At 37.6% G+C, this 27,878-nt stretch overlaps 1 protein-coding gene across 1 annotated transcript in view; it reads left to right on the top strand.

Annotated features, from left to right (window-relative positions):
• Nucleotides 1-2,256: 2,256 nt before the first annotated feature.
• Atp6v0d2 (ATPase H+ transporting V0 subunit d2) overlaps nucleotides 2,257-27,878 on the top strand; it is a 42,833-nt gene continuing 17,211 nt past the window's right edge. The window contains exons 1-2 of the mRNA XM_010606440.3: nucleotides 2,257-2,618; nucleotides 14,079-14,250. Of these exons, the coding sequence (XP_010604742.1) occupies nucleotides 2,489-2,618; nucleotides 14,079-14,250 (302 nt within the window). The 5' untranslated portion in view covers nucleotides 2,257-2,488. The remainder of the gene's footprint in view (nucleotides 2,619-14,078; nucleotides 14,251-27,878) is intronic.

The following is a 27,878-nucleotide window of genomic DNA, read 5'->3' as shown; positions in this document are numbered from 1 at the left end:
CTCACCAAGAAGGGAACCCATTGCATTCACAGTTGTTTTGCGCTTTTATCTATTACCAATCTACAGTTACAACTGATAAATAAACATACTTCCTGTTTGAATGCTTGTCATTATTTTTTATTTATATTAATGAATAATAGGAAAGTGGAACAATGAAGACCTAAGTCATAACTTCACTTGCTCTGCATAATGAGTGGCTTCTTCGCTGATTCAATTAAATTTTTAAATAATGAAAGAATATTTATTCAAATACTTTTTGCAACCCACAATATAATGGCTATAGACTCCACACACTTTGAAATTTAATTTTTTATTAACATTTTAAGGCTGAACAATCAATAAAGCAATAAATCAAGCCCTAGTTTTTTTCATTTGCATACTTTCATGGTGTAAATAGTTCTACCTTGGGTGGCCAAAAGTAGACACAAGGTAGTGCACTATTGCATAGACTATTTGCCATACTGGTTCTGGCAGCAGCTCAGCAGTAAAGCACTTGTGCAGCATACATGAAGCCCTGAATTCAATGCCCAGCATCACCAGCAAAACAAAACAAAACAGAAAGAATCTTCCCTACAAATAACAGACATAGTAACTTCAAGTACATGCATAATAGTAAACTACAATAGAATAATTAGGAAAATATACTTGTTTTATAATTTATTTAATTATAAGTTTATATTAGTTTGAACTATATAGACAACTGACATACAGCCATCTTTAGTTTTATCAAAATGTGACCTGAAGTTCTCTGAGGAAGTTACATCTGTACTGCAAATCCTGCACACTGTTCAGGGTTATCACTGGGATTGTGGAGTGATGGAATATTGTAGATTGAAAGCCAAAATTATTTTGGACTATCTTTCGTCTCTTGCAATTATCATTTACTACCAACTTCCATATCTGACCTAACATCCTTGTGACTAGTAGGCAAAACTCTTGGAATGTATCATTAAGCTTAGCAGATCTCTAGCCTCCACCAGCCTAAAAGCTAAGAATGCGATAAAAAAGCACCTGAAACTATAGAAGAGATTTTCCCACCTTCCTCTGTGTAGCCCACTTACCTGATATGCCTCACAATGTCATTGGTAAATTTGTTGATCTATGTCTTTCTTTTGTTTTGTGACTATGAAGTTCCTGTAACCCTTGCCAAGGTGGAACAATCCATTCAGGGTAACTTGAATCTGTGTGTCCAGGCCAGTTACTCCCCACTCAGAATAAGCAACCTTCTTACTTCCTTTAAAGCAGAGTTGTTATTTTACATTGGTGAAAATTATAAATGAACTCAATTATTCAATATGAAACGTACTAAGGATGTTTGAGGATGGTGGAATCGTCAGATGGAGGGGTAGATGAAAACATATACATAGATGATGACATACAAATAAAAGTTTATGCTATTTATTAAACATTTCCTAAGTCAGGCACTTTGTGAAGCTAAGTTGATTCTGTGTGATTTTCAACAATCAAAACAGAATGCGTACTGAGTCAATCTTCCCTACTCCCAAACAATGTGGACACCCAGAGACAGAGCCTGAACAATTTTTGGCACTTTATTCCACTAAAAGGATTTGACACAATGCATGTGAGATGCTACATATGGGTCAATACCATTCAAATGTTTGACATAGTTTTTGAGTGAAGTATATTAGGAGAACAAGCACTCCTTTTTGGAGCAGGACACAAGTAAGCTCCTACTTTATATATATATAAGTACCTACTTTATTACCAACACTGCAGTCTGAGCTACTTCACAGCTTCTGCTAGCAGACTCCTTATCTGCAATTTTAGTACTAAAATTGTCTCTGCTGATACTTGTCTCAGAATAATCAGGAGACTCAACTCAGAAAAAAGAAAAAGAAGAGCGCATTACATTTTACAAGGTGATGGATTCTTACTACAGAATCACAGGGCTCTGCTCCTAGACTGGCTAGGAAATACATAGTAGCTCTTGGCAATTTTAAGACATTATTAATTATTTGTTTTACAAATACACTTTGTTGTTGAATTAGCTTCTCGGATTTCTCCTAACTGCTCACTTTTGATCTAGTTACATCATCTAGTATTTTTATTTTGACAAAAGCCTTCTCTTTGTTCATATTGGTAGTCCTCCCAAAATTTGGAGTAATGTAACTTGAAAGTGGGAATGTTTCCAAAATATTCAGACGTTTGAAGCTCCAAATAGCAAAACCACAAAGGGCTAGTATTTCAAGGAGGGAAGAGCAGACTTCAGACCTTTCCCTCCTTTATTCGTCCCAGGAATGATTTTTGCCCTGGATTGATTTGGGTAATCTGGCTGATTCATTCTTGCCATAAAAACAGGTCTGAGCACACTGTTTTGAAAGCCACTAAAACCGGGCAGAACTAGTCACGGAAACCCTGACTATCAGCTGATTGTTTATACCACCAGCACTTTTCCGGACTAGGGCAAGTCGACAGGGCTGACCAAGACTCCAGAGCTGTTCAGCTGCAATCGCAGCCATCCTTCCCCATGCTGGAGAGTGCGGAGCTGCACTTCAACATCGACCATGGCTACCTGGAGGGCCTGGTACGAGGGTTCAAGGCCAGCCTCCTGACCCAGCAGGACTACATCAACCTGGTCCAGTGTGAGACCCTGGAAGGTAAGTGCAGCTCATCTCATCCTTCAGAGAGAGGAAATGATGTCCCTCTCCCCATGAACTTGGATAAGGTTAAAAAAAAAGACTATTTCTGTATATTTAAAGTAAGTGAAATATAACATTTCCTTTCCTTTTGAATGTAGAATACAAATCACAGTGGTTGGTATAAGTAGTACCTGTGACTTTTGATACCAACAGAAATTCAGTCTTGTCATATCTTTTTCTAAATTCTCACAGATACTTTAAAGTATCATTGATATTTTCTCTATTTTGAAGTTAGATATTACATGCATTGTTTTATTTTGTTTTGGTACCTGGGAACAAACTCAGGTCCTTGTGCTTGCAAGGCAGGCAGTGGCACCACTGAGCTAAATCCCCAGCAACACAAATCCTTCAAACTTGTGTTTTCTTCTTCCTTACCAGCATTACTGGAGATCAAGCCCAGTGAGCTACATTCCCAAGTTTACTTTATTTTATTATTTTGAGACAAGGTCATGCTAAGTTTGCCAGCCTCATCTGGAACTTATGATCCTCCTTCTCAGCCACACAAGCAATTGAGATCACAAGCCTGTGCCACCATGTCGGGCTAAACTTGATTTGTGATGTTTTAATAAAGAAGCATTCCATTTATTACATACCTTATAAGCATTTTATTGCATACTTTAAAATACATTATAAAAGCATTAAGCTTGATGTTAATGTTTAATAAAGAAACATTCCATTTATTGCATACTTTAAAAGCATTTTGATAACTATATTTAAAATATTTGATTTCCTTTGTAATCCTATATGTTTCACTCTACATATTTGGAGAAGGTTCTCACCAAGTTGGCAGGGTATCTGTAGCAAGCAAGAAGGAAAGAAGCAAGAGAGAAAAACAAAGAGAGAGAGAGAGAGAGAGAGAGAGAGAGAGAGAAGAAGGGAGAGGGAGAGAGGGAGGGAAGAAGAGAAAATATTTTAGTCTAGTGAATTTTTTTAAGCCCCGGTTTCTCAATATTGATTTGAGAGTATGAGATTTGCCTTTAATTTAAACTTTTTTTAAAAAACCACAAGTGTGATGACCCAACCTTAGATTCAAAAAATACCTCATTTATAACACGTGATGGTAATGCCTGATTAGCTGAGATATAGAGAAAAATAAATGAGAGAGCCCTTGGTAGATGGAGATGATCTTTAAACCACATTTTCTAAATCCTTACCCAAGACTCCACATCTGTAACAATATTTTATTATTAAAAAACAGCTTCAAAAATTGAGAACCAAGACCTGTCATGTAAAGGTACAAAAGCCCAATGATGAATGTAACTGTACTGTATACCTAAAATATACCAATAAACTGAATAAGAAAAAAATTTAAAAAAATAAAAAGCAGCTTCAGGGCCAGGGCTTTAGCTCAGTGGTGCCATTGCCTGCCTGCCTCACAAGCACAAGGTCTCCAGTTCAATCCCTAGTACAAAAAAAAAAAAAAAAGCTTCACTTTCTCACTTTGAAGTCAATAAAGTGCTTTAAAACTTACACATTATTCTATAAGAAGCAAGTAAGCACCAAGGATAAAACCTCCAAGAAAGTGTATTAGTGAGCAAAAGTAAACCAAAATTTTCTGAAGGTGACTTTGCAGACTTCTCAGGTAAAGCTGAAGGGTACTAGGGTCACTTGTTTATGGTTGTGACTGGTCAAAGCCAGAGCTGACTAGACCCCAACCTGGGACAGACCCTGCCCTTTCATTAACATTGGGAATGCTAGAATCTTTCAGGTGATAACTAATTCTGTCAGCTACAAATAATGATAATAATTCTAATAATAATACTCCTAGATCCTAAATGCCTTCAGCATAACAAATTAGGAGTTTGGTGACTGAAGAATATTAATCAAGTATAGAAAAAGCTACATAAATTAAAGTAGAAAAATGTTAAAACAGCAGAATACAAATGAGATTATGAATGAATTCTGAGAGAAGCCATTTGAATAATTTTTATTCAGTTTTCAGTCAAGTCTTTAAATGAAGTGAGGAATGCAAATTTAAGTGCAAGCAACGCAAAATATCTTCGCAATGTCAAAATCAAAGCTTAATATGCTCACAAAATAATTCAGAAATAAGTCAAGGAAAGCCATATCTAAAGCTATAGAAAAAATTTCTAGGAAAAAAAAAAAGTAAAAATCAAGAGTTTAAAAGTTGCTCCCAACATTTTCTGCCAAAAGATTCTGTTGAGGGAGGAAGAGAAAGAGATGAGAAGAGAAGAATGAAGTTAACAGATCTGTTATCTGAATAGTCCCTTAGTTGAATCTAGTACCTCTGTCTTCAATTTGAGATAAAAAGACCATTTTGGAGCTCTCAGAAGTGAAACTTACTGGGAAATATATGCCTACATGTATATGTACAAGGAACATATTGAGAAAATATTGAAAAATAGACATAAATGAATATGTGCAGAATTTTCCACACGATGTTAGGGGATTGTGGGTCTCCCAAATCCATCCCTGCACCCTGTTTAAGAAATCCTGCCATGTACACCATTGCTTTATCGTCATCGGAACTCAATGTTTTTACCTTTCTTCTGAATAATATATTTTTTTCAATTATTCATTTCACAACTATACTTCAATCTGTGTGCTAACTTACTACATGAAGATTTCCACAAATATCAAATATGAGTTACTAAATCATGTTTGGTTCATCGAAGCTCTGAACATTTTTGACCTAAATAAGAATTCCATGCCCATATTTAACAATTAAAGACCCTGAGGATTCGTATGGCTGTGACCAGCATACAGGCTGTCAGTCAGAGAAGAGAGAGTTACCTGCATCTCCTTTTCCACTAAAATGCCACTACTCACTGAGTATTAATTGAAGATACCTGAATAGGTCTATGTTCAGTTGATGGCAGCTTCATTTTAATAGTAGAAAATAATGGGGACTGCCCAGCCTGATAATTTTCCAGCATGTGGGGGAAAAAAATTGTGAAGACCAATGCATTTGTTGCTGATGCGAATATACTTAGAGAGCCTTAGCCACCTTCTGGGCTAGATTCAAAGTTGAGAATTAATCAAAAGCATTTGCTGGGGTAAAATTTAAAGAGTTAAGGATTTCTATTTACTTTTGCACAAAGTATGCACTGTACAAATTATGGATAAGGAAGAAGAGGTATAACTGTGTCTTTACAATGCTATCTGTTGAAACAAGTGCTTTATAAGTTAGAAAAGCTAACTTGTAAGCAAAATTGGATATGTTTAAAGGCCTTTATAAAGCCTCCTTAAATGTGTTCTGACCGCAACAAAGTATTTTAGAAACCACTTACAAGGAACACATAAGGTTTTAGGTAAATTTAGAAGATTAATAAAATTGTCCAGAAAAGGCTTAGGAAAGTTTTAGTACTCATAGTTGTTCTGGATTGTGTATGTAATGGGGCAAATGTGGTGAGAAATACTCATCCATTCCAAGGCCTGTCCCTGACTAACCCAAACTAGTCACCGGGACCCACCACGATTCAATCTTTCCTAGGTACAAAAGAAGGAAGCTCTTATTCCTTAAAATATTACCACAGCTATTTTGTCAGAATTTTAATTACAAATAAGACGATTGTGTAACTATTCTTTCCTCTCTGCCAAAGAAGGGATGTTGAAGCAAATACATAAAGTTTAGCAATACATTTTTTTTCTAAGACAGAGTGAACATGTGCACTAGCTCTCTAAGGTGTAGGAGAGCACTTTTCATTGAGTTTTTACTTTGTGCTCCTTGCCATATTTTTTGGAAGGACTGTGGGGAGCCCACTATGTCTCATTAACAGTAATAAGAGGAGCTTGACCTTCAGTCATTCTCCACCTGTGCCCTTTGGAAAGAATTAATTCAACATTCCTATCCTAAGTACTTCCCAGGGCCAAGGAAATAAAGATACATAAGGTATAATTCATGCTTTAGAAAGACTTCCACTCTGAAGAATAAAAATATTAGAAACCCTTAAGGGGGCCGGGGATTTAGCTTAGTGGCTCCACTGCCTTCACTGCAAGCACAAGGTCTTGAGTTCGATTCCCAGAACCAAAAAGAAACCCTTAAGGAAGAGAGCTTGGCAGTACCACCCAAACTACAAATACATGTCCACTCAGCCCTTGAATTCCATGTCCTACAAAAAGATTTGCACACATGTGAGATGACAGCTGTGAAAGGCTCTTCATGTAGCATTGCTTTGAGTAGAGAAATAGAAACAAATTAGATGTCACTCTGCAGGGAACAGGTTAAATCAGTTATGGACCATTCACATGATGGAATCTTCTGCAGCTAGGAAAAAAAAATGTAAGAAGCTTAAGGAGCACTCTAAGAGGAGGGAAATGAAAAGATCGCTTGGATTGAGGTAAGTGAGGCAAAGAATCATGTGAGCATGCTGCTTTGTAGTAAGAAAAGGCAATACATCTTTAAAGTGTTTTCTACATGATTGTCTAGATGCAAATAAAATACGAAAAGGTCCGAAAGATTGAAAATAGCAGTTTCCTGTGGCTAGGAAAGAGGTGCATAAAGTGGTGGACAGGTGGTGCTAAGTAGAATAGAATGCTCATAGTTTATCCACCACCTGTTTTTAAATTTTAAAAAATAAATATAAGAGGAAGACTCTTATTTCAATAAGCTTTCTCCAGGATTCCTTAGGTATTATTTGTACCTCCAGTGATAGGACTCGTGATTTATGTTTTATAGTAGAAATGCATATCCAACACTGTCACTGTTCAAAGATACATCAGTGGCTTCCATCAGGCAAGATCAATGTCGCTCTTTGCTTAAAGGGCTCCAGTAATCTGGCTGATCTCTACCTTTCAAGCATCTCCTCAGATCCCTCTGCCTTTTCTCAAGCTATTCCTTCCATCACAAATTCCATTCTCCATCTGGTTTCCCTGGAGAAAATCCATTCCCTTTAAAGTTTCCTTTCAAGCCTCATTCCCTGCAGACCCTTTGCTGCTAAAGCCCTGGTGAGACAGAACTGACAAGGCTCAACTTCTGTACTGCAACTTGTAATAAGCCTTCTGTAGGGCATCCATGACACTTGCATAGGGGTGTCACCCCGGGGCAGGACATTTGCCCCACTTGTCTTTCTAGTCCCAGAGACTATCAAAGTTAGTCCCAACTCATGAATGAATAAATGGCTTTTTCCCCTACATATTGAAAGACCACTTTGTAGCCTGTTTGTTTGTTTTTCTAGTGTTGGGGATCAACCCAAGACCTCATGCTCTACCACCGAACTACATCCCCTACCCTCTTATAAGCTTCTTAAGGGCAGAAAATACACCTTGAGCTTTTCTTTCTCCTGCCTCCTGGACCCTAAACTAGTGCTTTACATAGTAAGAATCTGAAAATGCACATTAGAAATAACTGTGTTCTGTTTCTTGGCTCTGAGATGGTAAGCAATCCATTTAACTTTTAATAGCCTGGTGCTTTTTAATACATTACTTAGATAACATCCCCCCTGACATAATGTCCAGCTCATTGGAAGATCAGACATTTCTGATAATGTTTTGGGTACTGTGAATCTTTGGCATTTCTGAGGTTCACCTCTCAGCTGCAGTGCCTGTATAACAAAAATGGGTTTTCCTTCTTCTGCTAGACTTTGGAAATCCTGAAAAAGTTCTTCCTGCTTCTTGGTGGTAGTTAATGGCATTTGGTATATGACTAATTGATCCTGTTCTCTTTCAGAGAGCACCATTTTTGGAAATATTCATTTTGGGGATAAGAATCAAAATGAAGAGTCAAACCTGGTAACATTCATTGAACTATGTATCATGAAGCACTGTGTGACTATGAGCATATAGGTTTCAGATTTAAATCACCGATTTAATTTTTGAGGCTTATGTAAGTGACAAAATATTGAATTAAGTACCATAGTGAATATGAAAAGCAATAAGACACTATTTGCTACTTGAGCAATTATCTAGTTGAGAGGATATAGTCAATCAGTAAAAAAAAAAATAAATAAATAAAAATACAAAAATATGAATCCGGCAGTAAAATTTGTAACAGACTATGTATGTACCTAGCATCTACAAAGCCCAGGTTTCAATCCTCAGCACAACAAAAACATTTCAAACCTATATTGGAAAATGAACCAAACGGAGTAACAGTAGGCTGAAAAACATAATTTAAGAGACATGTTCTACATGTACCAACTCCTCATGATGAATGTAATCATGATGTACTGCAAACACACGAATAAAGAGAAACAGAACAGGTCACTGAGGTGGTGCTCAGAGAGCAGTTGAAATGGCAAAACATTTTAGGTATGCAGAGAAAACTATGAATTACAGAGGGGAAAACACAAAAGCATCTATATGAGGGAGTAAATAGGCTTGGCAGCAGTGGAAGAATACCTGGAGATCAGGCTGGAGTTAAGGTTGGGGACAGTGTGTAAGGAACTTGAAGGTCTGATCGTGAACTTTCAAGACATTGAACCCCACTGAAGGAAGACGAGAGTCCCGCGTGAGTCCTCAAGCACTTGCAGGCATGGAAAACTTGAACTAGTTATTTCTCTGAGCCTCTGTTCCTTCATCTATGAAATGAAGAAAGTTAAAAGGCAATGAACCCTAAAACCATTGTGTCAATGGTAAACATGGTACGAATCCTGTAGAAGCTGTTTTTAATTAACCTACCACTCTTAACGGCTTCAGGCTCTTTGTAAGATCGTTACAAAATCAAAACAATTCTTAGAAAAGGTTGAACTTGCAGCTGGAAGTGCAAGAGGAAAAACAAGCCTGGGAAAATCATGTAAGAGATGGATGCAGTAATCTAGCTGTCAGGGGGTCATTCTATAAGTATCAGAAAAGTAAGGAGTAGCTATCAGAGAAGATACAGGAATTCTGCATAATAAAACACCAAAGACTGAAGTTTCAATACTGTACGGATAGTACTAATGTAACAAGAAAGGAGGGCAAGTGTCTACTTGTATAGATACTGATATATTTATTAGAAGTCTGAGTAATTGGACTGAGAATGTAGCTCAGCAGCACAGTGCCTGCCTGGCAAATGCAAGGCCCTGAGTTCAATTCCTAGTGCCCCCCCCAAAAAAAAATCTGAGTAATTTTTAGGTCTGATGGAAGAATCAAACATTTTGCTTGAAAACTTTCAAGCTTAGAGAATAAAAGTCAAAGATCTAAAAAAAAAAGAGTCAAAGATCTTACAAGTGAATCAATTTTTTTTTTTTTTGGAATTGGATTAGTACACATGAGAAGCTAAAATGAATATTTTGTAGTAGCTTCCATATCTGGCTCTTTACTTAAGTGGACTGTCCGCAGAACCATCACTCCATTCCACCCCTGCTCTAACCTGAAAACATAGACTCTATATATTTTGGGGTGAAGGGAAGGCTGCTGGGGATCAAGCCCAGAGCCTTGAGCATGATGGGCAAATGCTATACTCGCAGTCCTCTGTGTCCATTTTGTGGATAAGGAAACCGTTCAGCACTGGCGGAGGGGAGGAAAAGCACTCCCACTTCCTTTGGGGACAGCACCCTGGACAGTTACATCTAAAGCTGCTTCTTGTAGAGAGAGAGAGAGATCCAAATAGGGAGCAGCATGGAAAAACTAGGACTTTTCTAAAAATGATTTGCCAACATATTAATGTTGGCAAAAACATTATTAGAAGACAACCACAAAGTCTCTGCTCCCCATCCTGAGTCATTCACTAGCCCAGTGATCTCAAATAATCCCCTTAGTTCAGTGGCTGCCACCCTAAGAAGATACTTTTTAAATATTCTGATCATGCATGAACATGCGGGCACATATTTAGTTATGCTACTCTGTGATATACTTTGATATTTGTTAGAACAGCCTAATGGTTCCTTTTATTCTATTTGTGATTAGGACCTAGTAAACTGATTTACTTGGAAGCAGTTCCACAGTTTGGAAAATGTTCTATTTCCTCATTAAAATTAAACCAACAACAACAACAACACCATTTGCCACACCATCTCTCTGGGTAAAAGCGTAGTGTAATTTTCCCAATTGTGCTCTGCGAGGGGGCCCATTGTTCTTCAGTGGTTTGAAATGTTCTGTACCATACTCTTTTCAAAGAAAATGCTGAAATTAATGTATGAAATGTTTCCAATTCCTACCATAAAGAAACCTGTTTATTCCAAACTTATTTGACCACAAAGTCCTACTGATACACCTACTTAGATGCGTATTTAGAGAAGTGCAGGGGGGAAAATGAAGTCAACTCATTTTAAAACCCATAAAACTGTGAACAGTGTTGCTGGCAGTCTGTCGTCATCTCAGAGAAAACATTTCAGGGCCTAAGATTTTCTTAAAATCTGCATAAGACTGTCCCTTCGATCATTTTGCTGCTGCAGAAGGGAGGTACCTTCTCTTCCACTGACTCCAGCACTATATTCCAAGATTCCTACAGGGTCTGACAAATTTGAGACATTTAATTTCAGGATCTCACTAGCAGCTGAAAGGTCTGAACGTTATTTAGCTTAAAAGAAACATATGTCACAGAGCAAAATATCATGGTTTTGAAAGAAATACCATTTGTGTCAGTTCTGTTGGCAAATATTCCTTGGTGCTAAGGATGCAAACTGTCAAATCACACAAAAATCTGCACTGCCAAAATAAAAGCCAAACAAGCCATAGCAAAAAAAAAAAAAGAAATTGTTTTAAATTTAGTTAATTAAATAGGTAATTGAGCAAATGAATTCTGCAGTCAAATAAAGTGTATTTTGCATGCAAAATCTCCTTCAAACACTGAGGAAAAATGCCTGGGCCTAATACCTCAGCTGCTCACTGACCACATCATGCCTAACTGCACATCCACACTTCCCCAATTTTCTCTGGTCAAAGACCTCATGCCATCCTGGGAAGAACACCTGCTTTTTTATTTTTGGCTCAATTCTCTCTTCTCCTGTTCTAACATCAATTCTGCAGTCAAATAAAGTGCATTTTGCATGCAAAATCTCCTTCAAACACTGAGGAAAAATGCCTGGGCCTAATACCTCAGCTGCTCACTGACCACATCATGCCTAACTGCACATCCACACTTCCCCAATTTTCTCTGGTCAAAGACCTCATGCCATCCTGGGAAGAACACCTGCTTTTTTATTTTTGGCTCAATTCTCTCTTCTCCTGTTCTAACATCTTTTTAAAACTTTGTATATATTTATCATGTAAAACATGATTTTAAATTTTTTGGTAATCTTTTTTTTTTCTTTTCTTTTTTTTTGGGGTGGGGGGTACCGGGGATCAAACTCAGGTCCTTGTGCTTGCGAGGCAGGCGCCGGAACCACTGAGCTAAATCCCTGGCACTCTTGGTAATTTTTCATGAAAACATAAAATTGTACCTATTAATGAGGTATTGTACGATATTTCAATGCAAGTATATATTATGTAACATTTTAATCAAGTTAAACATACCTGTTTCTTCAAATATCATTTCTTTATGATGAAAACTTTCAAGGCCCTTTCTTCTAGCTTTTAAATGTAGGAGCATTATTGTAATCTATAGCCATTCTACTATGCAACAGCATAGCAAAACTTCTTCTAACTGTAACTTCAATATGATGTTTTTTAGTTCTGTTTTGTTTGCAGTTCTGGGGGTTGAACTCAGAGCCTGCACATTCCAGGCAAGTTATATTCTTCCTACCTACCTGAAATTTTGTATCCTTCGACCACCATCTCCCCATCCACATGCTTCCCAGCCTCTGGTAACCACCATTCTACTCTCCACATCCATAAACTCAAAGTTTCTTAGATTTTCCATCTCAGTGAGGTTATGCGGAACTTGCTTTCAGTGCCTGGACTATTTCACTTACCACCATATTCTCTAGATTTATCTCTATTGTCACCAATGACAGGTTTTCATTGCTTTCATGGCTGAATAGTATTCTACTATGAATGTGTCCCACATTTCCTTATCCATTCGTCCACTGGCGGACACTGAGCTCGCTTCCACAGCCAGACTTGTGAATAGTGCTGCACTGAGCGTGAGACTGCAGACACCTGCCGAACATGCTGCCTTCATTCCCTGTGGACAGGTACTCAGCAGTAGTGGGATTGCTGGATCATATGGGAGTTCCACTTTTAATTTCTATATCTACCACATAATATTCCATCACGGACCTGTTTGGAGTTCCTTGAACACAGTTTCCATCCTATCTCATGGAACACCTTCCTCTCACTTTTACATAGCACTTTAAAACCCATCTACAGCCTGGCTTTCTTCAGGAAACTTTCCTAGGCCTTTTTCTCCCATCCCTGTGGATCTGAGTCTTATTTTTTCTGTTCCTATAAATCGAGGTTCCTATCGCTGAATTCAGCACATTGCTTGTTGCTTTGTATGGTGTGTGTGTTTGTGTGTGTATGTGTGTGCGTGTGTGTGTGTGTGTTTGTATTATTGAGGATTGAACTCAGGGCCTCTGCACTAAGCTACATTCTCAGCCCCTTTTAAGTTTGATTTTTTTTTTTTTGAAGTGGGAGTAGATCTCACTAAGTCAGCTGCCCAGGCTGGGTTCCAACTTGTAACCTATCTCAGCCTTTCAGTGCTGGGATTACAGATATGCACCACCATGTACGAGTGAATTTAGTACATTTTTTGAATGAAATGTTTGTGATATCCTCTCCTGCCAGATTGGATGTTTCTTTCAAGTTGAGGACTAGATGGCTAGTTCATTGCTAGATTTCCTGCAGTTAATAGCACACACTAATTGCTCAGTAGATGTTTGAATGTAAGAGCCGGTAAGGCCCAGGTTGCTATATTGGCCCCAGTGTATGTACTCGATGCAGACAAAGATGTTTTACATATTCACAGATCACTTTAGATATTCATGTAACACCTACACATTAGGGACTTTGCAAGAAGTCATAGATAGAAGGCATAACTATGACAGCGTAGCTCCCTTTTTAGGTTAATATATTTAAAACTATATATCTTATAACACACATTATGCTAAAGCTATTATCCAAGTGCTTTAGAACTCAAATGAATGAGCTTGAATAATTCTGCCCAAGAGAATTAAGGCTTTACAGAGAAAGTGATAATCTGATCGTAATGGTTGACAATAAAGTATAGGTTTTAAGTGACTTTGAAATCAGATCTAACTGGCTTTTGACTCTTGAGTTTACCTGCGTGATCTTGAGAAAGTTTTTCCTCTCTTGGAGCTTCAGTGTTCTCATTTGAAAAGGGGGATAAAAATCATTCCTATCTCAAACCATCTCTGAATTAAGTATTTATTATTTTTTTTTAGCTCTGTGAAAAAAGGCCAGGTTTCTTAGATAGCTGGAAATTTTTATGCTATGCTAAAATAATATTTACATTGACTTTTTCACTGCCTTAGAGATAAACCCTGAAGTTTAAGTAATATCCAAACTGTATGTTGAAGTCTGATAAGATAATAAGTATGTATTTACTTTAAAGTTATCACAAATTCAATTAATGTTGAAAAGGCTACTCATAAATGCTCAAAATTTAACTTGACTTGGTGTTTCACTTAATTTCAGATCTGAAAATTCATCTCCAGACCACTGATTATGGCAACTTCTTGGCTAATGAGACAAATCCGCTTACTGTTTCCAAAATTGACACAGAGATGAGGAAGAAGCTATGCAGAGAATTTGACTATTTCCGGAATCATTCCCTGGAGCCCCTCAGCACTTTCCTTACCTACATGATGTAAGTGATGGCACGAAGCTCTATTAAGCCCCAGTGTGATCTCCTTCTAACAGTCACAGGTTGCATATTTGGCCAGAGTAAGACGTTAGACCTTTTCCATTGTTTATAAACTTGAATATGTTCAAATTTTAGCAACTAAAAATTCACGGCCACATTAGAAAAAATATTTCATATACTTACAAAGATGACTGTGTAAGTGGTAGTGGCCTCCCTATAAGATAGTGTTTTCATTTTTCATGTAAAAAATAAGGAGTGCTGTTGCTTAAAGTATCTGTAGTAAGATAAATGTTATTTGAGACATTTACATCATTTGTATGGTGGAGTTAAGATATCACAAAGTGTTCTACCTCTCTTGATTTGAACTCCATATTTAACTTCAGCATAATAGCAAATTGTGCCTTTATTAATCAATCCAGTTAATACTTATATCCAGTGCTCAAACAAGCCATTTGAAATAACTTTATGCCTCCATGTTTTCTTTAGCTGACAAGCTGGGAATGAAGGCCAGCTATGCAGAGTGGTGTGTTATATGTAAAATGTAGATATAATATTCAAAGTTAGGATTACTAGGCCCAAATCCTACCCTGGTGCCTAGCGCCCAGGCACTCAATATATTTGTGCAAAGATGTTAACAGTGTCGCAAGTTCTGAGTTGTACAAGCCAAAAATTAATCAAAAGGGAACAAAAGAACAGTAATTCAGGTCCAAGCCTGTGCTTATTACTAGAGATAGAGAATTAGATAAATGTGTATGAATAAAGAAAGTCGGTGTTGGGGTGTGCACAGGGAGGCTCTGAGAGACAGCCAAGAATGTTTAGAGGCAGGTTCCAAGAGAGCACAAGAAGGGCTAGACAGCAGGGGGCAGAGACGAACCTTCCATAAGGTGATTCCAAGCTCTACCCAATGGACTGTTAATACATAAAACAGTGCTGCCTCTAGGACCAGGGAGGAGGAATCAGCCCATCTGGCCAGGAGCATCCTCTCCTGTTTGCTAACCCTTTTTCCATCCTTCCATTTCTCCATCATCCATTCTTCCATTTTACAAGTGTCATTGGTTCTGCCCTTGAGTCCAGCAAGCAAGAATAGGACTAAGAATATCCACGTCAGACAGAGCTACATGGGCTCTAACTGATGTGGGTTACTGTTCCTTGAGAGGAAAGTAATATCCCAGTTAGTAAGCGTTCTCACACTGGGACAGACATTCCTTAGAATCTAAATGAGACAAACAGAAAATACTCCATGAAACAGATCTTCATTCCCAAGCTTTTGACACCCAGGAAAATCAGTGTAAACCTTCTGGTATTCATATTAGGCAAAACAAGAAGTACAGGAAGGCTATTCTGTTCGGGATTTCATATCACATCATGGATTTCAAAGATCAACTTTGCTTCATGAATAATTAAGAGAAAAAAAGGGTTTGGGAGTGTGATTCAGTAGTAGAGAGAGCACTAAAGAAAGAATGAGGGGAGAAACAGGAGGGAAAGAGGAGAGAGGAAGGGAGGAGGGAGGGAAGAAAAGAGAAAAAAGATATCAAAGGACATGATTATAACCCTACAGGATTTTAGGAGAACATAACATTACTCTGTTCTATCTGTCCCCTTCTTCTCTACCCTATTCTCCCCAAAGTAACTTTTCAGTGTCTTACATGTTTCTCCTTTTTTAAAAAAAAAATACTTATGTTTACATGTCTGTTACTACACACTCTACCCTCTCAATCCACATTTGAAATGTACGCATAATGACATATTTTTCTTCCGTGTTTTTTTTCCTTCTCTTAACACATAGGGCCTTTGTATATGCAAAGCGTGCTCTCTGCCACTGAGCTAAAACCCAGTCATGTATACAGGTCTCTAATGCATTTGTAAATTGAATTTATAGCACTGGAGGTGGTAAATCAAAAGAATGTGCATATTTTATTTTGGTAAACAATGCTAAGTTATTCTCAACAAAAGTAGCACCGGTATTTGTACCACCATAACAGTACATCAGAAGGCCTATATCTTTTTGCCATTATAACATTGGATATTCTTTTCAATTTTTCTCGATCGGTTAAAAATGGTATCTTCTTGCTCCAATTTATAGCTTTTTAATTAGTAAAATTGATTATTTCAGATGCATTATCTATGTATATTTGCTGGGTAGCCAATTATTTCACCTTTTTTTTTTTTTTTCTTGAAACAAGGTCTCACCATGTAGTTCAGGCCAGCCTTAAACTCACTGTATAGCCCAGGCTGGCCTCAAACTCAAGAGGATCCTCCTGACTCAGCCTCCCAAGTGCTGGGATTATAAGCATGCACCACCACATCCAGCCTCTACCTATTTTTTTACTTGAGATTTTCAGCTCTTTTTAATTGATATGTAACCCTTTGTAAATTTAGAAAGTTAACCCTATCTGGGTGTAGTGGAGCACACCTAAAATCCCAGAACTCTGTGAGACTGAGGCAGGAGAATCACAAGTTCAGGACCAGCCTGGGCAATGTAGCAAGACTGTATCTCAAAATAAAACATAAATAAATAAATGAAAGAGGGTGGTGATATATTTTAGTGTGAAGACCCTGGGCTTAATCCCCAGTACTGCAAATAATAATAATGTACTATTATAATATAATGAAATAATAACAGAACAAATTAGAATATAATATAAAATCTATTTTATTAAAATAACTGTTATTGGTTTGCTAAAATTTAATTTATAGCATTTATTATTTTATTATTATTTTGCTGTGAGAACATTAAAGTGTTGGCTGGGGATCAAACTCAGGACCTCAAGCATGCTGGACAAGCTCTCTGCCATAGAACCACAATTACAGCGCAAAGAACATTTTTAATTAGGTATAATTATCAGAGTTCTCACCATTAGCTCTGGTTATTTATAATTCCCGACTCAGAAAAGCCCCCCTTTATTTCAAATTCATAAACAAATCTACTTATCTTTTCTCTCATCCATTTGTTGTTCTTGATCTCATTTCATTTTTTTACATTTAAAACTTTGGTCTATCTTAGAGTTTATTTTGGTATAAAAAATGGGTCAAATTATTTTTTCTCAATAGCTGTCTACTATTCCTACACCACTCCTGTGAATGAACAAATCAAACAAATGGCCATAGTTCAAAGGAGGAAGTAATGGAGGCACCTGAGAAACGTGGGTAGAGCCCATGGTCCTCGTTTCCATGATCAGTGCTCCTGTCACTACTTGGGAGAGGGTTATTTTCTCCATTTTACTGGTAAGCAACCACAGATGCAAAGTCTTCAGTGCTAGGCTAAGAAAGTAGACTTTACCACATCAGAGTAACATGGTGTCCTAATTGTGTGGGAGTACCAGTGATAATCAAAATGCTAGACAATATTTTAGAATATTTACAATATGCCAAGGGCTCTGCTAAGTGCTTTACAAACACTGCTCCATTTAGTCCTTCTCAAATCTTTCTGGGGGAGGGGTCTTGGAAGTCTCATGCAGTTGTTATTTAGCACCATTCCAAAGACAAGGAAGCTTGCAGCGACTTTCTCAGACAGAAATCTAACAAAAGAGGAGTCAGGATCAAAGTAAATGCTATCAGTAGATTTCACAGAACTGTTTTGATCAGAATTTAATTGAGTTTAGAAAATCTGACCATAATGATGACAAAGGCCACCTCCAGGTTTAAATGGATCAGGAAGCTGCCAGGTTCTGTACTTTAAGATTGGGAGACAGATCTCACCAAAAAAAAAAAAAAAGAAAGACAGAAAATTTGCCCATTATATGCCAGAAAAGGATGTTCCAAGAATGACTGTGAGTTATTGGTCAATGGTTCTTCTCAAATGATAAACTCAATGATTTATTGTTTCCTAACTGTAGAATCTTAGTCCTGAAAGGAGCCTTAGCATTAATTAGGCAAGTATCCTGATTTCAAAACAAGCTGCTATGTTAAAATATAGTCTCATTCTTAAAAGCAAATTATTTAAAATTCCAAACTCTAGTCGATAACAATGTCAAAAAATTGTATGCTAGAGTACAACTAGTCACACACATAAGAAAAATGGCCAGGCGTTTGGTTGCACACACTTATAATTCCAGAACTCTGGGAGGCTAAGGCAGGGAGATGAAAGTTCAAGTCCACGCTGGGCAACTTAATAGGTTAGCAAGACTGTGTCACAAAATAAAAAGGACAATAGTAATCTTCCGAGTGTCCATCCGTATTTTGTCTCACCATGGCATCAGACTGTGTAACTGTCCATCCTTGGCAGCATCCTGCTACTTTCTGCAGAGCCTAGAGATTTATTTCAACAGCAAAGGTTGGACAAATAGGGGAATGGTGTCCCACCATTCTGACACCATTTTTTCTTATTTCTCTTCCAGAATGTTTTTGCAAAGTCAGGTTATCTTCGTAGTAGCCCTGAAATTCTTTCTTGATAGGAAGTGAACAAGGCAACATTATAGAGAGGATTAAATCAACTCTAAGAGAGGCAGTCTAAATTTAAGTTGCTATAATAAACATAATTTTAAGTATAGCACATTTTATGTGATATAATTACTGTACATGGGAAACTTATTTTGAAAATCTAGAACAGATATTTTTAAATTCTTAATAGCAGGAAGATCTGGAGGTTTTGTATACTATAATTACACACAGTTTATGAACAAAGGGAATGAATCTGGTAGCATTTTAATAAAGACTATTTAATATAGGCCAAGGTTGTTTTTTTTCTTCTTTGCTACCGAGCCCTTTCCAGCAGCATTTCTACTTCTCATCTTTTGAAATTAGCCTATTTTTGAAGAATAATCTCTCAAGTGTTCAAAGTACTCCACCTCAAGGGCTGTAAAATTTTTGAATAGAAGATAACCAAAGAAATAGTCTTGAATACTTACAGTTGGTGCTCCTTATTTGCAGCTTCCACATCTGCCAATTAAATGAACTATTATCACTATCACAAATATTAGGGAAAAATTTGAACCTTACTGAACATGTACAGACTTTTTCCTTGTCGCTCTTCCTAAACAACATAGTATAATAGCTATTTACATAGCATTTGTATTTTACTGGGTATTATAAGAAATCTGGAGATGATTTAAAGTATATGGAAGGATGTGTGTAGGTTATATGTAAATACTATGCCATTTAATATAAAGACTCAGAATCCTCAGATTTTGGCATTTGCAGAGAATCCAAGAATAAGCCCTCCCTTTCCCACACAGATATTAAGGTAGGTGTAGTGGTGGTGGGGGGGGGTGAATGCATAATCTTAGGTTGAGGAATTAAAACTGCACAGAATAAGGGCCACATACTGAAGAAATCTTTGGAGATTCCTTCATAAAAGCTGATAAACCTTTTAAACTATCTCACTGTACAACAAAGGATCTACAGAATCTGCCCTGTGCACTCTGGTGCTGCATATGGAGGGACTCTTAGTGCTAAAACCAGGAAAGTCGACAGCCATCCAGTTAATAGAGTGGGTCGCCCATTACCGCCTGGCTCTCAAGAAATGAATTCCAAAGCTCAGGATCATGAGGAGCTTCCAGCGAAACGAAGCAAGGAGATGTGTCCACAAATGGTGAAAAACAAAGACAGGACCAAGCAGCAGCTGTGATAGAGGCTTCAGCCCAGGGAATTAGAATAGCTAGCTCTGAATTACAAAGATTTTGCAGAGAAAACACAATATGAGCCAGAATATGCGAATAAGTATCTCAGTGGTAGAGCAAATGAAACGATTTCAGTCTCCTGAACTAAACAAACAAACAAACCAATAAACAGATAAATGTCTTTGATTGAAAGATTGACGGGGTGAAAAGGATTTGGGGTTTGGAGATAAGAGCTTTTCTGAGATGCGGCTAGAACATAAAAAACGAGCAGGAGGAGCATGAGCTGGGATAAGCGTACAAAGAGCCTGGTCATCCATAGGGTTTTGAGTCTAAGTCTCTAGGAAAAATAAAAGTGCAGAAAAAAAGACTGTTGGAGAGGTGCTGCCTTCACATGCTTTTCCTCTGCTGCAGTCTGTACTCTTCACTTAATGGTGCCCACCCTACAGGATGAGGAGAATCTTCCTACTGGGAGACCATAAGGTAGACTGACTGAACACTTAAACAACGTCTGGCTCCATGGCCAAAAAGCAGTTTAATCTCTAAGTACTAATGAGTTTCTCATGTAGCCAGTGGGAGAGCACCCGGTCTTAAAATTATTGTCCACATGCTGCTCATTCAGTACTTGACACTGGATGCTATTACGTGTATTCCTGGGGCTTATTTAAAAATAAAGTGCCCAAGTTTTTGTAGTTAGCAAGCCGATCACCTAAGATGCACTGGCAGGTTAGCGGTGGGACTTGAAGCAGAGAAACCATAGAAGAAGCTATTTTAAAATCTCGGCCTGGAAATTTCAGCCGTAGCGATAGGAAGGAGGGGTAATGGTTAGATATATTTGGAAGGCAGACTTCACAAAATTTAGAATTTTAATTTATGACAAGTGAGAGCAAGCAAAACAATCCTTGGGAATTCTAAATAAAAGGAAGGGACAATTTTCAACTACGATAAAAGATTTGACTTTTGTTTCTAATCAAAATGAATAGGAATCCCACTATGAGTTAGAGACAACTACATAAATTGCCCTTCATCTCACCATTATTTAACGTATTTTTCCACTCTTTTCCTACACATTTTTGAAAAACTTAAATCAGTGTCAGTATAATTTTGAATCTTAGTTTTCTATATATAATACCAGCATTTTTCCCATGTCAAAAATTTGTCTCACATGTTTTTAAATGACTGTATAGTCTTCCATCTGGTCATGAACATTTTAGAAGCATTGGATTTTATGTCATCTTCCTCACCACAAACTCTACGTAGTATTTAACTTGGTAAGTTCTGATTTTAATAAATTCCCAGTAATGTTATGAGGTTGATTAATTGACACCATTACATATTTGGGATTCTGAGTCACTAGTCAGAAGATTTCTTCTGAAGTCACACATCGGGCTACCTGAAAGGTGTTATGTCTCAATTTCATGGGACATTCTACAGGAAAAGTGTAGGACAAAATTGTCTCAACTGCAGTTGCTGGTAAGACCTTTAGTGTTTAAAACTGGTTTTTTTTTGTTGTTGTTGTTGTTTTTATTTTTTTGGAACCAGGGACAGAGCTCAGGTCCTTGTGCTTGCAAGGCAGGCGGCAGAACCACTGAGCTAAATCTGCGGCATAGCATTTAAAACTCTTAAACACTCCATGTATTTAAAAACACTGGTGCTGGGCTGGGGATTTAGCTCAGTGGTTCTGCCATCTGCCTCACCAAGCGCAAGGTGAGAATCGGAGCCCTGGTACTAAAAGCAAAAAAAACACACTGGTGCTATTGTGCAGAAGCAAAACTTGGTCTATCTGTAACTGAATGACACTCAGTTAATCATCATAGTATTGCTGGATTCTAAGATTAGAGATGAATTGAATCTAGACTCTTCACTAACCAGTGGAAGAATTATTCAAGGTGCAGATTTCAAAACTGTGCTCCCCCAAATTATGACTTACTAGATCACGGTATGTGGTCTAGACATCTGCATTTTAAAAGGCCTCGTGAACCTGAGGCAGATGGGAAACTCTTGCACCATTAAGGAGACTCTAACTTGGATCTACAGTTCACCAAGCTGTGGGACTTTGAAAAGTGTCCTGTAATCACTCAAAGCGTCAGGTTTCTCATCTCTAATAGAAAAATGTAGCTATGTGTAAGATGGAGTGTGCGACGATTTAAAAAGGCTAAAGGTGTAGGGAAAAGGGGAAGGGGAAGGGAAAGCTAATAAGGGAAAAGAAAAAAATAGGAGAAAATAAAAAATGGAAATAAAGTGTCTGTAAATGGGGAGGGGAGGAGGGGGTGAAGGGAGGGCAGAGACAAGGGGAAAAAATGAGAATCAAGACCTGTCATGTAAAGGTACAAGATCCCAATAATGAATGTAACTGTACTGTATACCTAAAATGTACCAATAAACTCAATGAGAAAAAAATAGGACCAGCTATCTATAGTGAAGCCAACTGCAAATGAAAATACAGGGCCTCTTGTTTAGAAATATTTGATAATTTTTAAGAGAAAAAAAGCAAATAATTCAACCAGAACCCTGAGTGATTATCCAGATTACACATCTATGAAACTGACTGATTAAACATATATCTGTAGATACCCACTATCTGAATATATCAAAATATAAGTAGTGCTCAAAACACGTCGCCAACTTTGTGTCTTCAAGTAAAATGCACACCTGTGACAGTTAGAAAAGGTATGTGATGTCCAGGCTCAGGCCTGAAGCATGGGTCTGTGGCTGTGTCCAGGAGAGACAATACAGGTCTTACTAGGGCTGCTCTTCTGTTGCTGATACTACAAGGTGTCAGAACAATGGCTGAAGGTTAAGGGTTTTATGGTAATGGGTGCAAAAGGACTTAGGATACTGCAGCTTCAGCCATTCTCTGAGTAGGTTGCACGTGAGGGCCAAGGCGGACCTGTTTTTCCTCTGCGCTCATCAACTTCTTGGAGATGGCATCCATCACCACCAGGGGGCATGATTGATCCCAGTAACCTGTTCTCCAAGGTATTACTCCTTTCCCACTACTTTTCAAGGGTGTTTGAGGCTGTCCCACAGCTTTCATTTTCAGGACTGACACTGCAGTTTACCCTGGTACTCATCCCGATGTCTATTTCCCTAGTTTTATTTTGTCTTACAGATTTTTTTTATTTGAAAAGAAGCATGTGTGTTTAAAAATGTTTATAATCAAAATTTATTCTATCCACCAGTACATTTATACTCACATATGTTGAATACATTTAATTCTCAAAACCCTACTGAGTAACAATAATATTGTTGGCTTTTTCTTGAAATAAGGGAACAGGTTAAATACCCATGTCTCAAAGCCGAGTGCTAACCACTCCTAAATTCATATATGTCCTTCCAAATATTTTCTAGAAAAGTTATGTACATAACTATATATTATATATAAGTATATAGTTATATACATATAACTTTTATGTTTTGTTTTATTTTTGGTTTTTTGAGACAGGGTCTTACTATGTAGTTGAGACTGTCCTGTAACTCACTATGTAGCCCAGGATGGTCTCGAACTCACAGCGATCCTCCTGCCTCAGCCTCCCGGGTGCTGGGATTACAGGCGCATGCCACCACACCTGGTTCAGGATTGCTTTGGGATGGATTCACAGAAGCAAAAGATATGTATGTTTTGGATTGTGGTAGGTAATCCATTAGTAAAGTTTGAAAGTCTTGTTGCTTCTTTCCTACCTTCTTAGCTGAGGTTTTCTTTCTTTTTTACATTTGCCCCCCAAAAATGAGATTTTCAAAAACTGTCACAACTGATATTTTAAATATACTGAAGCAGATATGTGTAGACCACTGTTCTTACAGGTTCTGACAGACACAACACGATTAACTGACTCACTGGTGTCTACTAGAATATTCCATACATGACTAAAAGAGGGGCAACATTGGAGCCCTCTCTCTAATGTTATAATAATTGTTCCCGATAGAGAAATTACCAAATGTACAAGAAACAGGGAGCTGTGTCTCCTAGAAAAGGAACACAGGATAAGATATCAGGTAGCCAGTTATTGCCTTTACTTCTGTTTGCCCAATGAGTTAACGTACTTGTGTGAACATAGAGAAAAATTTATTCATCAAATGAAAAATGATAATTGTTTCCTTGTTCTGTGCAAGATAGAATTCAGGCTGATATGAGGCCACAACCAAAGTATTCAATAAAATCCCTGTGTCCACAAATACTATAGTTAATAAAGACAGGTAAAAATTAACTGCAAAAAACTATATTTAAAATGGACATTCGAAATGACTTACCCAAGAACACACAGTTGAGCAGAGTTAGAATTAGTACTGAAATCCAAATCTTATGCTATAACAAACATGTGACAAATATTTGTGAATGAATGCAATAACTGTCCCTCGTGGACCTCTCTGTTACTAACAGTGTGTATTGAAATTTAATTTTATCTCAAGATAAATATAAATACGGGAAATTCAGAGGGAAGAAAAGATGTCACTTCTCACTAGATACACTTTAAAAAGCTTAGGGAAAATATGGTATAGCCTTAAAGCATGGGAAAGATTGCAACTTCTAGCAACTTCGTACATCTAGAGAAGAGTAGAAACAAAGACACCAGAGTGGAAAAGAGCAGAAGTTTGCGATCATTTTAGTCCAGACAGATGTGTTAGGCTAAGATTATGCAGAATCTTAAATACAAAAAAGTTTAAAGAGTACAACAAGTCAGGAAATGCATAGTGATCAGCATTCTTTCTGAAGTATTTTATTACAGACTATGCTGACTTCTGAATAATTTTGCAGTATTTTACTTTACTAGAAGGAAAAATGAATATGACAGCAAAATTAATTGCTTTTTAAAATTTATTTTCACTTCTTCTATTTGAAAAAAGAGAAGCTTTAGAGAAATAAATATTACTAAAATGGTACGGTAGCAAAATGTATGTGGGGAATTTTAAATTTCATTAGGTCATTTAGGGAATCAGGCGAAATGATAGGCCTTCCCCATGTGATTTCTCATAGATTAAGCAAATCCAGAGTATAACAAAATGTTTATTAATGTAATCAAGAAAAGCTTTCATTTGAAAAGCAGTATGTTGGGAAAGACATCCAACATGGTCTTTACTATCCATGTCACAACAGGTAACTGGTAGATCTGTGAAAACTGAACCAGTACCTTGTATTGGGAGTTTTCATGGGGGATTTAAATAACTTATAAAAACAACTCCAGGGGCCTTGAATGTGACCCAGCAGTACAGCACTTGACTACCATGTGCAAGGCCTTGGTTTAATGGCTCCGCCAAAAGCATCAAATCTCAGCCCCCACCCTTTCCATGAACAATTTACCCCAGGAAATGCAATTTATGTTCCAATTTCTGTATATTCCATGTGTACAAATGTGATCTCACCAACATATCACTTAGTTCCCTGGTCACATACAACATAACTGTCATTGAGAATATTTTTCAGATAAAAGGATAAGGACCTGAGCCCTCAGGTAGAAGGGAACCAACTCATACATAGCCTGATCTGAGGATGTAACTTTTCCCAATAAGCAAAATCTTAGTCACAGTGGTACTAGACAGTGAATCTGCTTTAATCATCAAATTATTTACTATTCAATCAAAAACAAAAGCTAAGGGGCCAGGGATTTAGCTCAGCGGTTTGGTGGCCTGCCTTGCAAGCGCAAGGACCCAAGTTCAATCCCCAGTACCAAAAAAAAAGAACAAAAGCTCAAGTTCAGATTGTTTTGGGAAGTGCCTCCTTCTAACAAAGGAATTCAGATCTTTGATATTATTTGGGACAGTTAGGAAGCTTTGAATCAAAAGTAATAATTACATTCCCAGGGACACAGACAATACTGAACTTTTGAAGTTCACCTACCTTAAAGAAAACATCATATAAAACAATGACCATGCAGAAATGTGAAGAAAATGGCTAAAGGGGAAGTGGGAAGGGGAGGGGAAAGGAAATAAGGAAAAATAAAAAATGTTGAAAAAAGGAAACAGTGGAAACAAAGTCTTTGTAAATAAGGAAGGGTAAAGGGAATGAAGGGAGGTCAAAGGTATGGGGAAAAAATAAGAACCAAGACACATCGTGTGAAAGTACAAGTTCCCAGTGATAAATGTAATTGTACTGTTTGTTTTAAATGTATCAATAGACTTAATGGCGGGGGATGACCATGCAAAGACATCTGAGAGTTCCAAGATGCAAAATAGAATGGTAACAGGTTTTTCAAACAGGCCTAAGTCAGACATGGAGGTAGGTACCTTTCCAAGAAGTAACATGATTCGTGGTCTTGTAGGTTTTTGAGTCTTCTGCATGACTGTGCTGCATGGCTTCTTGTTCCTGCACCACAGTGCCTTGATAATCTCTTATTGTCTAAAAGCAATAAATAAATTTAAAAATCGCAGTCTCAATAAAAGAGTACAAACTCAGAGAAATTTTTTACACTGAAGATTATATGTGTGGGCTGTCCCTATTGAAGCAAAGAAGAGTTTATAAGAAAATTCTTTTTAGTGCCTATGGCCTGCCTTCTTTATACAAAGCACTGAACTAATGCTTTAGTATGTATTGTTGCATCTGATTCAACCACTCAAAATTGAATAAACATTTCTGCTTTAGAGTGAGGAAATGGAATGCTTGCTAAACTGATTTTATGTGGCAGAACTGAGTTAAAATGAAGTCTGTGTGCTCCAAGCTGAGATCCTTCTACTGTGGCAATCTCTTGATGGTTTCCAAACTGCTTTCTTCTGCTTGATTTGATTTAATCTGCCCAGTGACCCTGTGAAGTTTGCCCCTTCTTATCCCATGATGCCAAATTTGCTGAAAAGAATAATCTATTCCCCTCTATTTCTTCACTTGTTCACTCACTCACTTTCGTCTTGTTTCCTACCTCATCATGCCATTAAATCAGGCTAGTTGCTAAGTACCATGGATACTTCTCCAGCTCTGACTTAACTCAGACTGGGGGCAATAAATGATTAAACAAATTAACAAGTAAGGGAGAAGGAACAGATCTTAGCTGCAGAAGAATTTGAATAAACTGTATATATACTCCACCTTCAAGGAGGGGAACCCCTATTTCTTCTCTTTTCTATATTTAATTTATGTATTGTATAGTGGCCAAAATCTCTGTTTCTTTAGGTCAGTGATCATTATGCCCTGATTATATACCACAGTAATTAAAAAATGAGACAAAGCCAATGTAAACATATTTAATGATATATTATAAGAACATACCATTCTTCTAATATATTGTGTATATTTTAAAATATTAAACTGTACAGACTTAAAAAAGAAATTGAAAGCCACCCAGACAAATAATTTTGAATACCTTCTAGGATAACAACCGGCCAAATGTGTTATGTATCCCCACAGTATAGAGGATGGCTTTCTAAGGGTTACAGAGGTAAGAAGAGTGGCAAGGTGGTGACCATGTTCATAACCTGAGTGCCTATATGGATATGTTCTGCCTAAGACTGCTTGCCATCAGGACATCAAGCTGCATTCTCTTCCTCTTCCCTTTTCCCAATTATCCTTTCCCCACCTTTCTCTCTAAACCATTCTGTGATGCAGAGCTCTGAGGTATGGAAAACTTTGGGGCACTAGACAAGCCATAGGCTACTGAAAATATTCCTGTGGCATAGCACACTGGATATTTTCACTGCACTGTGTTTTTCTTAGAAGGTCTGCATCTTTTCCTCTCATGCCCGGTTACTTAGCCAATGACCATCATTTCTCAACTATTGCTAATGACATTAAAGTGACACATTTTTTTATCCACTGAAGAAAGTTCCTTTAATTCAGCAAATATGGCTGAATAGTATTTGGTCATTATCACACAGGAAATATAGTAATTTTCATTGTCCTTAAAAGAATTAGTAAAGAAGTGCCAGAAGGAAATGTTAAAATACTGTCTGGCTTGGGCTCTTATGTTGGAACCCAATAAAGGAATCTGAGCTTTGACTTTGGGAAGAGGATCGTTTAACATTCATCCCTAGCCTCAGTACTACCTCAGCTCTTTACACACTCTGCGGAAGTGGTGGACACTTAGGAGTGAGGCGGGGGTGGCAGCAAGTTACCAGCTGGTTACAGCAGTGTGATCTGAGGCAAAGTATTTC

The sequence above is a fragment of the Fukomys damarensis genome, unplaced genomic scaffold, assembly GCF_012274545.1.
Source record: "Fukomys damarensis isolate Sample0158 unplaced genomic scaffold, DMR_v1.0_HiC HiC_scaffold_5, whole genome shotgun sequence".
NCBI lineage: Eukaryota > Metazoa > Chordata > Mammalia > Rodentia > Bathyergidae > Fukomys > Fukomys damarensis.
The sequence above is the reverse complement of the archived record's forward strand: the minus strand, read 5'-3'. Positions and strand labels throughout refer to the sequence as shown.